The sequence below is a fragment of the Sus scrofa genome, chromosome 15 (genome assembly GCF_000003025.6).
Source record: "Sus scrofa isolate TJ Tabasco breed Duroc chromosome 15, Sscrofa11.1, whole genome shotgun sequence".
Lineage (NCBI taxonomy): Eukaryota > Metazoa > Chordata > Mammalia > Artiodactyla > Suidae > Sus > Sus scrofa.
The window spans coordinates 120398458-120413665 of record NC_010457.5 but is presented as its reverse complement, the minus strand read 5'-3'; the positions used below and the strand labels follow the sequence as shown (position 1 = coordinate 120413665).

The 15208-nt window shown below is 53.0% G+C and overlaps 1 protein-coding gene across 4 annotated transcripts in view; it reads right to left on the bottom strand.

The window, feature by feature from the left end:
- PNKD (paroxysmal nonkinesigenic dyskinesia) overlaps positions 2018–15208 on the bottom strand; it is a 66108-nt gene continuing 52917 nt past the window's right edge. For all 4 annotated transcript variants that reach the window (XM_021076195.1, XM_021076197.1, XM_021076198.1 and 1 more), the window contains 8 exons: positions 9311–9426; positions 9062–9174; positions 8099–8157; positions 7336–7428; positions 6546–6709; positions 5480–5566; positions 4169–4284; positions 2018–3931 (listed from right to left, as the gene is read on the bottom strand). In XM_021076195.1, coding sequence (XP_020931854.1) covers positions 3758–3931; positions 4169–4284; positions 5480–5566; positions 6546–6709; positions 7336–7428; positions 8099–8157; positions 9062–9174; positions 9311–9426 — 922 coding nt within the window. In that variant the 3' untranslated portion in view covers positions 2018–3757. The remainder of the gene's footprint in view (positions 3932–4168; positions 4285–5479; positions 5567–6545; positions 6710–7335; positions 7429–8098; positions 8158–9061; positions 9175–9310; positions 9427–15208) is intronic.

Here is a 15208-nt window from a genome sequence, read left to right as displayed (position 1 = left end):
GGACAGTGGAGGCCAGTGCCAAGGTTCTTGGCTCAGGGTGCGGGGTGCCAAGAGGGGAGACTGAGCTGTAGCCAGGGGTGGGAAAATTCTGCCTTTTGCTGGCTCCGGGGAATGTGGAGCTAAGTCATTGCTTCCCAGTCTTCAGCCACTCCAAGGCCACCTTCAAGAATTCTGCCATAGCCTAGTGTCACCTTCACTTCGTATTTTCCTATTTCAGTAAATATAGGCATACATCAGAGATATTGCAGGTTCAAGTTTCAAACCACTGAAATAAAGTCAATGCTTCGATAAAGCAAGTCATCATTCTATTTTATTTTTTGGTTTCACAGTGCATATAAAAGTTAGGTTACACTACACTGTAGTCTATTTAGTGTGCAACAGCATTATGGCTAAAGATAAAATGTATATAACTTAATTAAAAATACTTTATTGCTGGGGTTCCTGCTGTGGTGCAAAGGGATCGATGGTGTCTCTGCAGCACCAGGACATGGGTGCTGATCCCTGGCCAGCATAGTGGGTTAAAACATCCAGCGTTGCTGCAGCTGCAGTATAGGTTGCAATAGTGGCTTGGATCTGATCCCTGGTGGGGAAACTCCAAATGCTGCAGGGCAGCCAAAGAAGAAAAAAACAAACAAAAACTCCCCCAAAAAACCCGTTATTGCTAAAAATGGCTAACCATCATCTGACAATGTAGGGCTGCCACAGACCTTCAATTCCTAAAAAATACCACATCTTCAGAGTTCCCATCATGCCTCAGTGGAAACGAATATGACTAGTGTCCATGAGGATGCAGGTTTGATCCCTGGTCTCACTCAGTGTGTTAAGGACCCAGCATTGCTGTGAGCTGTGATGTAGGTCACAGATGCAGACTGGATCTCCTGTTGCTGTGGCTGTGGTGTAGGCCAGCAGATACAGCTCCGATTCGACCCTTAGCCTGGGAACCTCCATATGCCTTGGGTGTGGCCCTACAAAGATAAACAAACAAACAAACAAACCAACCACATCTTTGAAGCACATTAGAGTGAAGTACAGTAAAATGAGATATGCCTGTACCTCTAATCACTTTTTTTGTTTTGTTTTGGTGGCTATGGCATTCAGCAGCTTGATGTGGAGTCTCAGTTCCCAGACCAGAGATTGAACACGGGTCAGGCCAACAGGGATTGAAGCCCAGGCAGTGGCAGTGAAAGTGCTGAGTCCTAACCACCAGACCACCAGGGAACTCCCTTCAATTACTTTCATGAATTAAAAACTTGTGTCATGAATGAAATATCAGCATTTTTAGCAACACGGATGGACCCAGAAATTATCATGCTAAGTGAAGTCAGTCAGACAATTGAGACACCAACATCAAATGCGTTCACTGACATGTGGAATCTGAAAAAAAGGACAGAATGAACTTCTTTGCAGAACAGATACTGACTCACAGACTTTGAAAAACTTATGGTTTCCAAAGGAGACAGTTCTGGGGAGGGGGGTGCGCTGGGGTTGTGGGATGGAAATCCTATAAAAGTGGATTGTGATGATCATTGTACAGCTATAAATGTACTAAATTCATTGAGTAATAAAAAAAATTAAAACAAAACACACAAACTGGTGTCACTTGTCAAAAACATTGACCCCGCAAAGGTAACACAAGGCAACTGAAATGATGCTATCAATGTTTAACTCAAGATAATTGCCCAACTAATCTGCCTACCTTGAGTCTGGCTCTTTGTTGCCTAGAGAGGTGCCAAAGAGAGACCAGTGCCAAGGCCTTGCCCTTGAAGTGTATTCACCATGGTCCTGTGCCCACGTAAACCATCTCCCTGCGGCCAGCAGCACACCTGTGCATCTCAAGCTTTGGCAAACACCAAGGTAAGCAAATCGTAAACCCTGGATGGTAGAGGATATATTTATAGTGCTGTTTCTGCCCAAAGCTCTGCCCAAAGTGCAGTCCCTCCAGTCAGCAAGGGCTGTCACCCAGACAAGAAAATGGAGCCAGCAATAAAGACAAGCCCCCTGAGGGATCAGACCTCCGTCAAATCATTCATTCATTCAACATTTATTGAGCGCCTACTGCGTGCCAGGCACCGTGCTAGGCGCAGAAATACAGAGATGCATAAGATACAGTCCATGCCCTGAAGGGTTCACAGTCTCGAAGGGGCGACAAACGTGTAAACAAGTAAAATACAGTGTGATAAGTGCTGCAAGAGAAGCATTTACAAGGAGCAGAGGTAGCCTGGAGGGAGAGGGGCATGGAGGCAGTCTTCCTGGAGGAGGCGGTCTTTGAGGGGGATTGTGAGAGATGAATAGGTGTTTGCCAGGCAGACAAGGCAGGAGGAGCAGTGAGAAAGGCATTCCAGTCTGAAGAAAGAGCATGAGCAAAGGCACAGAGGCATGAACCTGCAGGTGTCAAGGGGCAGGGAACTCTATTCTGGCGGTATTGCTAGAGTTGGTACCAGAGGCTGTGGCTGGATAGGGAGGCAGAGGCAGGATGATGAGGGGAAACTGAGGGAGGGGGGCATCTCGGAGACTCTCTAGAGGTGAGCAGGGGCCAAGGGAAGGCTCTGACCCAGAAAGAAAAGGCTCCTGGCTGACCCGCGGTACACCTGCCCAAGGAACATCTGAGGCCAGAGGAGCTGAGCTGAGGGAGGGCTGAGCTGAGGGGGGGCCCAGGCCTGGGGTCCTAGAAGCTGCCACTCACTTGAGAGCTGTCTGCTCCTGGAACTCTGATTTCCTTTCTCTGCGGTGCAGACCCCCCCCCCCCCACTCCCCCAGAATGGGGCCAAGGGCCCAATGAGAAAGGACATGGGAGTGTCCTTGGCTAACTGCAAAGGACCAGATGAAAGTCTTCCAACTAAAAGAGGAAAGGGTTGAGATTAGAGCAGGAGTTGCTAAGAATACGGGTCATAATGAGAAAAGCACAGTGACCCTGGCGGACAATGGCTCTCTGTCCCCCGGGAAGGAGGGGCCCCACTGGCCCAGGGCAGAGCCGGGGCCAGTGGGCAGGCCTAGGCCAGCTGTGCAGGGAGCGTGTGTGTGCCCTACAAGACAGGGGCTGCAATCCCAGCCTCCTGGTGTCTCTACAGCCTGAACTCAGATTTCCTTGGCAACCAGGACCCTCCCCCTTCCAGGCTGTAGAGGAGTCACTGAGGCAGAGATTGTCCACAGCCAGGCTTCCAGCCTTTCCTCTCTCTCAGAGATGGCTCTGTTGGAAAAATGCCTTCGTGGGCGCTGGATGGGGGCAGGGCAGGGAGGCTGGGGGGAGGGGCAGTGTCTCAGTAGACCAGAGCCCAGGTGCCCCTCTGAGTGGCGGCTTTCCCAGGGCACCTCACCTCAGGGCCACTCTAGGCGAGTGAGTTTTTTTCCCAGCTCTGGGGCAGGGGAGGGGAAGGGAGGGACGATGGACTCAACCTCTTCATGGCTCTGGCTGCCCTGAGTGAAGGGGCTACAGGGAGAGTGAGGCTTCCACGTCCTCCCTGCCATGGCAGGAACAGGGGAAGGGAGGAGGGGACCCTCCCAGTTAGCTCTGCCCTCCAGGACTCAGCCTCACCCGGTGGAGGCTCCGAGTCTTCGCTCAGCCCCCTTCCTCTCCGTCTCAAGGTCTCACCGCCTTGTGCCTCCTCTTCCCCCCACCCCGACCAGCGTCGGGGAGTGGTGCCCACTGACAGGCCGATGGAGGTGGTGGTGGTGGTGGTGGTGATGAGAGGGAGGCTGTGGTGTGGGGGATGGGCAGCCTCCCGCTGTTGGGGGTGGGCTGCGCTGGGCTGGGCTGGGGTCACTTGCTCTTGTGTAGGTCCTTCAGCTGGCGGAGCTTCTCCAGGAGCTGGGCCCGGGAGTAGCCATCGTCGCCCGTGGGGCCTGGCCCTGGCCCCAGAGCCTCCTGCAGCACCAGGCAGTGGGTCCTCAGGAACGGGTTATAGGATCTCTCCTCCCCCAGGGTGGACGGGCACTGTGGGAGCAGAGGCACCCCGGGTTGGCTGGGAGGATCTGGAAAACAGACCCAGCAAGAGAAGCCTCCCCACCCCAGCCCCATCCCGGGGTCCTGGAGTTCCCACTGGAAGGCACGGGTGCCAATCATGCCAGAGCTCTGGGGAGGGGCCTGAGGAGCCTGAGGGGCCCGCAGGTGCCAGCTCCGCAGAGAGGGGAACCCCTCCCGGACCCCCCCCCGCCCCGCCCCGCCCCGCACCGTGCTCCTGCGCTCCATCCGCTGCCTCTGCACCCACTGCATCTTCCTCTCCCGGGCCAGGTTCTCAGGTTCCACCACGCCTGCAAAGCCCAGGTTCTCCTCCGCGTACTCGTGACCTAGGGATGGCCATGGAGGCCAAGACGCAGGACAAAGAGAGCTTGGTGGTGGGGCCAGAAAAAGACCTCCCCATCCCCAGGCCTGCGGGGACACCCAACCACCGGGCGGAGGAGGGACAGTGCTTCCAGGAAAGCCCCAACCACGCAGAGCTGCTTCTCCAAATGTGGGCACAAGTCAGCCACAAGTGAAGAGGCGGTTGGGGGGGAAAACCACCAAACCTGAAGCCAGGAGAGCTGCATTCGAGCCCTGAGTCTGCCTCCGCCCAGCTGTGTGGCCTCAGTCAAGTCATGGCACCTCTCTGAGCCATCATTTTCTCCTTTGGCAAGTGGAGAAAATACTAATGCCTTTAGAATGTTATGTGTTCTCAGTGCCTGGACCAGGCCTGGTGCAGGTTGGGTGCTCAGTGAAGCATGTGTCCAATGAATATATGTTCTGAGGATTCAATGAGATGTTAGTCCAAGTGTTTTAGAAACTATGGAGATGCCATGTCCATATATGTATGGATGGCTAGTCGGTGTATGGGCACATGGGTGATGGACGTGCCCTGTGTGGCTATGGATGCAGGCAATGATCCATGCAGAGTGGAGTTAAAAACTTCTCTTCTTTGCTCATTAAGCAAAGGTTACGTTGTTTCTTTTTCCTTTTCTTTTTTTTCCTTTTCTTTTTTTTGTCTTTCTAAGGCCGCACCCACAGCATACGGAGGTTCCCGGGCTAGGGTTCCAATTGGAGCTGTAGCTGCTGGCTGACACCACAGCCACAGCAACACCAGATCCGAGCCACGCCTGCAACCTACACCACAGCTCACGGCAACGCCAGATCCTTAACCCACTGAGCAAGGCCAGAGATTGAACCTGCGTCCTCATGGATGCTAGTCAGATTGGTTTCTGCTGAGCCACGACGGGAACTCCAAGCAAAGGCTATTTTCTGTTCTAGGCTCTAGCTATGAAAAATCAGCCATTCCCTGGGGATGCTCTCTGAGGCCTACATGCCTCCCAAGAGGCCTTGGGCTGGCTGTCAGGGGCAGTTGTTGTGAGAAGAGCCAGAAGTCCAAAGAGAAGGGAGTTCTGTCCCCACTGCTAAAGTTGGCTCCCCGAAGCCACTAGAGGTGGAGCTGTGTCACCTTTGGGCCAGGAGCTGGGTTGGCCAAGACTCTAGGGAAATATGGGGCTGGGAGAAGAGGGAGGGACACCTTACCAGGCCACAGCAGAGTGTCATCCCCTAGGCCTAGCACGGTGTCCAGTGAACTCAGCATGGTCTCTGCCGTGCCCTCAAAGGTCCGTCCTGGCAGGGTCAGAAGGTATGTATAAGGTACAAGGATAACACACAAAGTACATGGAGAGGGACCAGCTTGTATGGCTGGAGCTACCCACAAGAACTCAAACCGTGCCCGTCATGCCCACTCTCCAGGCATCTCCCCCACACTGGGAACTGGGCCCAAATATTCACCCCCAGTTGAGCCCATTCGAAGGCCTCCATTGCACATATTATTATTATTTGCTTTTTAGGGCTGTACCTGCGGCATATGGAGGTTCCCAGGCTAGGGGTCAAATCGGAGCTGTAGCTGCAGGCCTATGCCACAGCCACCACAGCCACAGCAACACAGGATCCAAGCTGCGTCTGCGACCTACACTGCAGCTCATGGCAACACTGGATCCTTAACCCACTGAGCAAGGCCAGGGATCGAACCTGCATCCTCATGGATGCTAGTCAGATTCGTTAACCGCTGAGCCATGATGGAACTCCCCATTGCACATATTAATGTGCGGATGCAGAGTGGGTGCAGAACCTTCAGGCTGAGTTCTAATGGCCCCAAGCCTGGTCGGTGTAGGGGTGCTCTTTTCCATGGGCCACTTCTTTCTCTGCCTGTTTGCTGCCTTGGGGACTCCGTGTAGCCTGAAACCTGGGATCCCCCCACCCACAGGTTCACCCTCTCATGTAGGGGTTCTCAGGTTTTTGTAACTAGCCTTGCCAGTCACTGTATCAGAGAACCAGGCTCCACCCAGTGGAAACAAACACCCTTGGAGGTCTGTCCTCAGTTACAGGCATCATCTCACTCTGTCCATCCCCTGCGGGAAGTTGTGAGGATATTAAAAAAAAATACCGAGGTAGCAAAGGTGGGAGTAACTGCCAAGGCAACACGTGTGCTGAAACCAATGTTTTCACGCATTGCAGGGGACCGTGGGGTCCTTGGGCCCCTGCCCTGGTCTCTCTCCCTCCTTCCGGTCCCCCCTCCTCCCTCTTCCCTTTTGGGGGGACTCACCACAGCCAGAAAGGAAGAGCAGGTCCCCTGAGAAGAGGCAGGAGGGACCCTTGTAGGGCTCCCCATCCAGCAGGTAGACCAGATGGCCTTGAGTGTGGCCGGGGGTGGCCAGAGCCCGGATCTGAAGCCGTCCCACACTAACCACATCTTGATGACACAGGGGACTGAGGAGCAAGGCAATAGTGGAGAAGGCACTAGACCTTGTGCTATGTCATCCCCCTCCCCTGGCCCACTCAGGCCCAAGGGGATGGGTGTTGTGAAGAGGGGGCTCCTCTACCAGAGAGAGAAGGTGCCCCCTGTGCCCAGGGCTTCAGATCCAAGCCCTCCCCTTCCTCTGTTTTTGTTTTCCCCTTTTTAGGGCCACACCTGCGTCATGTGGAAGTTCCCAGGCTAGGAGCTAAATCAGAGCTGCAGCTGCCAGCCTACGGCACAGCCACAGCAACACAGGATCCAATCCCCATCTGTGATCTACACCACAGCTCTCAGCAATGCTGAATCCTTAACCCACTGAGCAAGGCCAGGGATCAAACCCGCATCCTTATGGATACTAGTCGGTTCTCTGAGCCACAATGGGAACTTCTCCCCTTCCCCTTTTGGGGACTATGGCTGGATCATTTGGGAGAGGGGCAGTAGCAGTCTTCAGATCTGCTCTTTAAGGCCAGGAAAGGCATCAGCGAAGATCCAACTGCTGATACCCCTGCAACACACAACTGAAGGATGGGGGTGAGGGAAAGGACCCACGGGATTGGGGGTGGGGGGTGGGCAACCCATCCCTGGGTCAGGGACTTACTGGGTGAGGTAGGGGATGCCATCCTGAGGGCTCCCGTATACCCGACAGTCCTGGTGCCGCCGGCTGAGGTCACGGTTCCCTCCACTGTGGTCCCTGTAGGATGGCAGAGAGGGACGGAGGGTTTGAGGGGCAACCGTACTGGGCTTCCCGGCCTCCTTCTTCCCCAAGCAATTCCAGGCCTTTGAGCCCTGGGACTCCTGGCTTCGGGACTGAACGAAGCTGCCCAGAGCTCTTTAGGCTTTGTTCAATGCATCCCCCTGCCCAGAGTGTTTCAACAACTTGCCACCCCTCCCCTCATCATCGACTGATGCCCACTGATCATCTGGACTCTCAGCTCCAGGATCATCAGCCTCTAATTCCTCCAAGTGGATCTGATCTTACCCCACCTGGTGCCCCTGCCTGCACACACCGTGCCAATGGCCACAGTTGTTATTGTTTATTATCACTGTATGCTTTCACGCAGGGCTATATCTCCTCTTGGACTAGAACCTCCTTGATGGAAGAGATCAGAGGTTTGCGCATGCCTGGTGCACATGCCCAGTAATGGAAGATAAGTGCCTGCCCTGCCCTCCCCGGGAGCTTCGGGAGCCTGTTAAGTGGTGGGGTGGGAGACCCGCCCCTCCCCCTCTTCCAGTGACGTCATGAGGATGGTGCCCACCCACCCTGACTTCCTGAGCCCCAGCCCAGTCCTGGCAAGCCCCGCCAGGCAAGGGCTGGCCAGGGAAGAGGATCTGCATCCAGATCTCCCACTTCAGCCCCTTACCAGTGCTTGTGGGTGCAAAGAATGGCCACCAAGGTAACGCCCTCCTTCTCAATGGAAGCCTGGGAGAGAGAGGAGGTGGTGAGACTGAGGAGCGGGAGGCAGAGGGAGATGGGGCGTGGGTGCTGATCGGAGAGGAGAGCAGCGCGGGCAGAGATGAGGGAGAGTGGGGCGCTAGAGCCAGAGGAGGAGAAGTGGGTGGGGAGGCGAGGGCTGGGGAAAGAAGGGCAGCCGAGCCCGGGTTGGGCACTTGGGAGAGGGAGACTCAGGGAGGGGGTAGACTCACAAACACACAGACAGACACACACGGAGATAAGAAATGGGAGGGAGGAGTTCCCGTCGTGGTGCAGCGGAAACGAATCCGACTAGGAACCACGAGGATGCAGGTTCGATCCCTGGCCTCGCTCAGTGGGTTAAGGATCCGGCACTGCCGGGAGCAGTGGTGTATATCATAGATGTGGCTTGGATCTGGCATGGATGTGGCTGTGGCATGGGCTGGTAGCTGTAGCTCCGAATTGAACTCTAGCCTGGGAACCTCCGTATGCCTCAGGTGCGGCCTTAAAAAAGCAAGCAAAAAGAAAAAAAAAAAAAAGAAAGAAAGAAAGAAAGAAAATAAATGGGAGGGAGTGATGGGGAGACCCAGACAAGATAGACAGAGACAAGGAGGGAAGAGTGAGGCTCCGGAAGGGGGCCAGAGAGTGAGAGGCAGAAGGAAACTCTTTGGATCCCCAGCCCTGGGTCAGCACTGCTTTCCCTCTGGCTCTGATTCCCTCATTGCTGCCCAACCCGACACCCCGCCCGAGCCCTCCTGAATGCCAACTGCCGTCTCTGTGGGTCTCTGTGGGGGATGCACATGGAGGGGGCTCCTCCCACTGGCTGAGGGCAGGGCAGCCTCTCTCTCCAGCAAGGAGCAGCTGCCAGGCCCCGAGGTGACTCCACGTCCCCCTGCCCCCATCCTCCCCTCACCTGGACGGCCTGAGGGTCTGAAGGGTCCACAGCCACAGCCAGTCGGGCCTGGGTGTCGATGATGAGGTAGCTGTAGTTGTCCGAGAGGACGGGGATGGGAAGCACCTTCACTCCTGGGGACAGAGATGGGCTGTGGGCAGGTTGATGGGGTATGGAGCCCGGCACTCAGGAGCATGAGAAGCAGAATAGACAGGGAGGGTGGGTGGGCACAGCCAGGGGCGATGCTGGCACAGGGCAGCCAGAGCTCACCATTGAAGAGGCGGGGCTGGGTTCTGGAGTGGCCTTTGGGGTAGCGATTCCGAGCCCTTCGCAGCTGCTGGCGGTAGAAGAGGTACCCAAGCCAGGTGCGGGTGTACAGGCTGTACCTGTGGGGTGGGATGTGTGCGCTCAGCCCTGCCCCCAAGCCTGGGCCCTCTGTGATGCCCAGGCCCCACGTCTCCACTCCCTGGGTGACCCGCTGAGTCACTGCAATTCCACCATCACTTATCCTGTGCCCACTATTTGCCCTGCTCAGCACTCAGGACAAGGTGGAAGATGAGACAGACACCCCCCCCCAAGTTCACGGCTCACCAGGGAAGATGGGAACTGAGGCATTCACAGAAGAGACCCAAGGGGGAGGGGTTTCTTCGGTTTAGGGAGTCGTGGGAGTTAGGAAGCTGAAGTGAGGTGGGAACAGTATTTCAGAAGGAGCAGTGGTGCATCATAGTCATAGGCAGAAGTTGTGGGGGCCCAATTCCACAGCCCTATCCCAGCGTTTGAGACTCAGCTGGTCTGAGGCAAAGCCCGGGAATTTGCAATTCTAACGAGCTCCAGGCGATGCCCGATGCCCGATGCCCGTGCTACTGGCCCAGGAACCTTAACTCTGAGAACCACTGGGGCAGAAAAAAACAACAGGCCAAGGCTCAGAGGCAGCAGACAGCAGGGTTTGTTTGGAAACAGTAGAAAGTTCTGTTTGGCTGTTTAGTGGAGGAATCAGCAGAGGTGAAGCTGGGTGGGCAGAACGCACTCCTTCCTCCTTCCACCTGTCACTATTCCAGGCCATCCGAGGCTACACAGTGAAGTGGACACAAGGAACAGAGGGGACTTGCAAGTGACAGAGTCCTCCAAATACAGGATGCCAGCAAGCAGGGCTGGCTTCACAGGGGAGCGACCTGGCAGTCACAGAGGGCCCCATACTTGGCCTGATGCTCTGCTGTCACCATTTTGAACTTCTTAATGACTTTTCTTTTCGAATTTGTGTCTTGTGAGTGAAGTCTGATGGGATGTGCACTAAGCAGAAGTGGTCCACACAACACGTGACTGCTCCATCCTCTGCTGCCCTTGCCCCGACACACTGCATTTGCAATGGCCATGAGAATGGAATTCTCGTGGAACCGTTATATGTGGGAATTCAAGGCTCACAGTGAGCATACATCTATGACTGAGGATGGGGGTGGGGAGGACAGACACAGACTGGCCCGAGAGGCCACTCTGTGGGTTCAAATCGGACTTTGCTTCAGAAGGCAATGGTGTTCTAAGAAACAAATGACCAAGGAATGCCACCTCGTCCTTTCTTATCATGCTACGTCCCTGTATGATCCCACCTTTGAGGCTGCAAATGAAGCTCCTACAGAAAGAAAAAGAAGCAACTGATCTGTCCTTTTCCTTCCAACTTTCCTCGCTCATCAGTAAGCTGAAGGCAGAGAGAGTTGGCAGAACGTGCATGTATCAAGAAGAGAAATAAAAACAGCTGAGTTAGTTCTGTGCCGTATTTCCACTGTTCTGGTAAGAACATAGCACATATCTGTGTACAAGCTAGGAAATGTGAATTCTGGAGTTTAAGTATTCTGCATATGAGATAAATGTTTTTTTTTTTTTTTTTTTTTTTTTTTGCTTTTTAGGGCCGTTCTTGTGGCATATGGAAGTTCCCTAGCTAGGGGTTGAATTGGAGCTACAGCTGCCGGCTACGCCACAGCCACAGCCACGCCAGATCTGAGCCAAGTCTGCAACCCATGCCACAGCTCACGGCAACACCGAATCTTTACCCCACTGAGCAAGGACAGGGATCAAACCTGCGTCCTCAAGAATACTAGTCGGATTCATTTTTGCTGAGCCAAAATGGGAACTCCAAGTTAAATGTTCCTGTGTTTGCATTAAAAACTGGCATTGCAGAGTTCCTGCTGGGGCATAGTAGGTTAATGATTCAGCTTATCTCTTTGGACGTGCCGGTTAGATCTCCAGCCCCAGCCCAGCGCAGTGGCTTAAGGACTGGCATCACTGCAGCTGTGGCAAAGGTCGCGGCTCCAGCTCAAATACAGTCCCTGGCCCAGGAACTTCCATATGCTTTGGGGGCAGCGGAAAAAAGAAAGCCAAAAAACTGACATTGCATGGTATATAATGAGTGGCATCATTCTCACTAATAATTTATTTATTTTTTATTTTTTATTTTTTTTGTCTTTTTGCCTTTTCCAGGGCCGCTTCCTGCGGCATATGGAGGTTCCCAGGCTAATGGTCTAATCGGAGCTGTAGCCACCAGCCTATGCCAGAGCCACACACAGCAACTTGGGATCCGAGCCACATCTGCGACCACATAGCTCACGGCAATGCCGGATCCTTAACCCACTGCACGTTAATAATTTAGATTTTCATTTTTCTCTGCTCAGAGTGACATTAAGTAGAAATTAAAAACATCACGGCAAGTCGAGAGAGAGGCTGGAGAAGAGAGGAAGGGTTTTATATTTTAGCACCTTACATGGCATCTCTTTCTTTCTTTCTGAGCAAGAGATTCCAAATTCCACTTTATGCTGTGCCCTGAGAAGTACGGCAGGAGCTGTCTCAGGCCTTGGCCTCTCAGGAGGGCGACTGAGGCTGGGAGGAGCTGGGTCAGTCGGTGCCTAGGGTTATACCGCAAGGCAGCTGGAAAAGGGGGTGGGATTCTGGCTGATTAAGTCTGAGACAGAAAAGTCCAGGTGAGGACGGGCCCCAAATCCCTATGAGGGTTTGCTGTGTCCGTGTTGGGGGGAGGGGAGGGGCGGATGCTCTTCAGGCCCCTTGAGATTGATTTGTCTGCAAACAACTTCATCAAAACTAGGCACGTTTCGGAGTTCCCACCATGGCGCAGCGAAATGAATCTAACTAGGAACCATGAGGTTGTGGGTTTGATCCCTGGCCTCGCTCAGTGGGTTAACGATCTGGCATTGCCATGAGCTGTGGTGTAGGTTGTACACGCAGCTCAGATGCTACATTGCTGTGCCTGGGGTGTAGGCCGGCAGCTGTAGCTCCGATTTGACCCCTAGCCTGGGAATCTCCATATGCCACCGCGGGTGTGGCCCTAAAAAGCAAAACAAACAAACAAAAAAACCAAACTAGGCACGTTTCCATGACAGTTTGGCAGAAACACTTTAGCTAAAGGTGAACCATTTTGGTCCCTGATCTGCATGCCCACGTCCTCGTGGCAGTTGGGAATCTGGGCACATTCTGCCATCCTTTATGTCTTTTTGCTCGTTTTTCACAGGCCTTCTTTTTCTTTTATTTTTATTATTATTATTACTATTATTATTATTTTGTCTTTTTAGGGCCTCACCCAAAGCATACGGAAGTTCCCATGCCAGGGGTCAAATCTGAGCTGCAGCTGCCCGCCTAAACCACAGCCACAGCAAGCCAGATCCGAGCCACACCCATCTGTGACCTACACTGCAGCTCCTGGCAACACCGGATCCTTTAATCCACTGAGCTAGGCAAGGCCAGGGATCAAATCCATATCCTAATGGATACTAGTCTGATTCTTAATCAGCTGAGCCACAACAGGAACTCCTGTTTTTATTTATCATCGTCATCGTCATTATTATTTAGAGCTGTTCCTGTGGCATATGAAAGCTCCCAGGCTAGAGGTTGAATTGGAGCTGCTGCCGCTGGCCTAGTCACAGCAATGTAGGATCCCAGCTGCCTACACCACAGCTCAGAGCAACACTGGATCCTTAACCCACTGAGCAAGGCCAGAGATGGAACCTGCATCCTCATGGATGCTAGTCGGGTTTGTAAACCACTGAACCACAATGGGAACTTCTATTTTATTTTTAAATCCATTTCGGCCACTTCGTACTTTCACTCCTCCCACAATGTTCACTGGGGCCTTGAGGTTAGTCCACTCTGGGCACACAATGCGTAGGCAGAGTGCCTGCCCTCTTATATTCTAGGGGGACAGAAAGGACAGTAAACTTACTGGCAAGTGAAGATGGCAAAATAAACAGGGCAAAAGGACAGGAAAGGAGAACAGGAGCTGCTATTCTAGATCTGGTAGTCACCAAAGGCCTCTTTGAGGAAGTGACATTTCCAAGAAGTAAGGGGACAGGGCGAGTGAAAATCCGGGAAGGATCGAGATTGGGCGAAACCAAGAGTGAGAGATATGACCCCCGCCCCCAGAGGGAGGGTGAGAACTGGTGGGAACTGCTGATCCTCTTCTCCCTGTCTGGCTGTTGGAATAACAAAGATTGGGCACAACAGGGAGTTCCCATCAGTCGTGGCTCTGTGGTAAGCGGTAATGAATCCGAATCCAAACCCGACTCGTATCCATGAGGATGCAGGTTCAATCCCTGGCCTCACTCAGCGGGTTAAGGATCCGGCATTGCCGTGAGCTGTGGTGTAGGTTGTAGATGCAGCTTGCAGCTCGCCAGCATTGCTCTGGCTGCGGGGTAGGCGGGCAGCTACAGGTCTAATTCGACCCCTGGCCTGGGAACCTCCATATGCTGCGGGTTTGGCCCTCAAAAAAAAAAAAAAAAAAAAAGATTTGGCACAACAGAGATGCCGTTGGAACAAACTAAATATCCTGGATTGGGTTCTAGACCAGAAATCTAGGATGATCGGCAAAATTTCCGTAAAGCCTGGAGCATAGTTCATCATTCGCATGGACCTTAATTTCTTTGTGTTGATAAGTGTACTATGGTTATGAAAGATGTTATTAACATTTGGAGGAGCTGGGTGAGGGGCGCATGGAAATTTTTGTACAAACTGTGCAAGTCTGAAATGCTTTCAAAAAGAAAAACTTTTACGTGATAAATAGGAGTTCCTGTCATGGCTCAGCGGAAGTGAATCTGATTAGTATCCATGAGGGCACAGGTTTGATCCCGGGCCTCACTCAGTGGGTTAAGGATCCGATGTTGCCATGAGCTGTGGTGTAGGCTGGCAGCTGCAACTCTGATTCCACCCCTGGCCTGGGAACCTCCATGTGACATGGGTGTGGCCCCCAAAAGACAAAAGATAAATAAATAAATAAAATAAAAACAGTAAATAAGTAAATAAAATCACCCTTTCCTCTGTGCCCTGACACACCTTGCTTCCACGCCCAGAGTCCTATTCCTGATTTTTTTCTCTTCCTAGGGAGGCTTACGGAAAGTGCAAGCGCTCTGGTATCAGCAAGTTCTGGATTCCAGTTTTGTTTTCTTTTTTTCTTTTTTGCCTGCCCCGAGGTACATGGCGTTCCCCGGCCAGGGATTAGATCTGAGCTGTAGTTGCCACCTAATCCTCAGCTGCAGTGACACTGGATCCTTAACCCACTGTGCCGACCCAGGGATCGAACCCATGTCCCAGAGCTTCCAAGACACCGCCAATCCCATTGCGCCACAGTAGAAATTCCTGGGTTCCAATCTTGGCTCATTCTTGCTCGGAGACATCGGGCATGTCAATGGTCTCAGGTCAGGCTCCTTATCTATAAAATGGTGATGCCACGACTTACCCCTGCAGGGCTGTGTGAAGATTAAGCGACTTAAATGACAAATTCTCTGGAGCCTGATGGGTGGAAGGTGTTTAGCAACTGCTGTTTCCTTCCCAAATCCAGCCGAGCACCCCTCACAGCTGCAAGAACATAGCTGTCCACATGTGGGAGGCTCTGGCAAATGTTCCCTGACTTCCCAACAGGTCAACATGCATGAGGGCAGGGACTCTGCCCTAAGAAGCTGCAGGAAACAAGGCTCTGCTCTTTCATTGCCTCTACCCAGCCAATATATAAATTTTTCTTTTCTGCTTTTTAGGGCTGCACCTGCAGCATATGGAGGTTCCCAGGCTAGGAGTTGAATCAGAGCTGCAGCTGCCAGCCTACACCACAGCCACAGCAACGAGGGATCTGAGCCACGTCTGCAAACTACGCTGCAGCCCATGGCAACTCTGGATCCT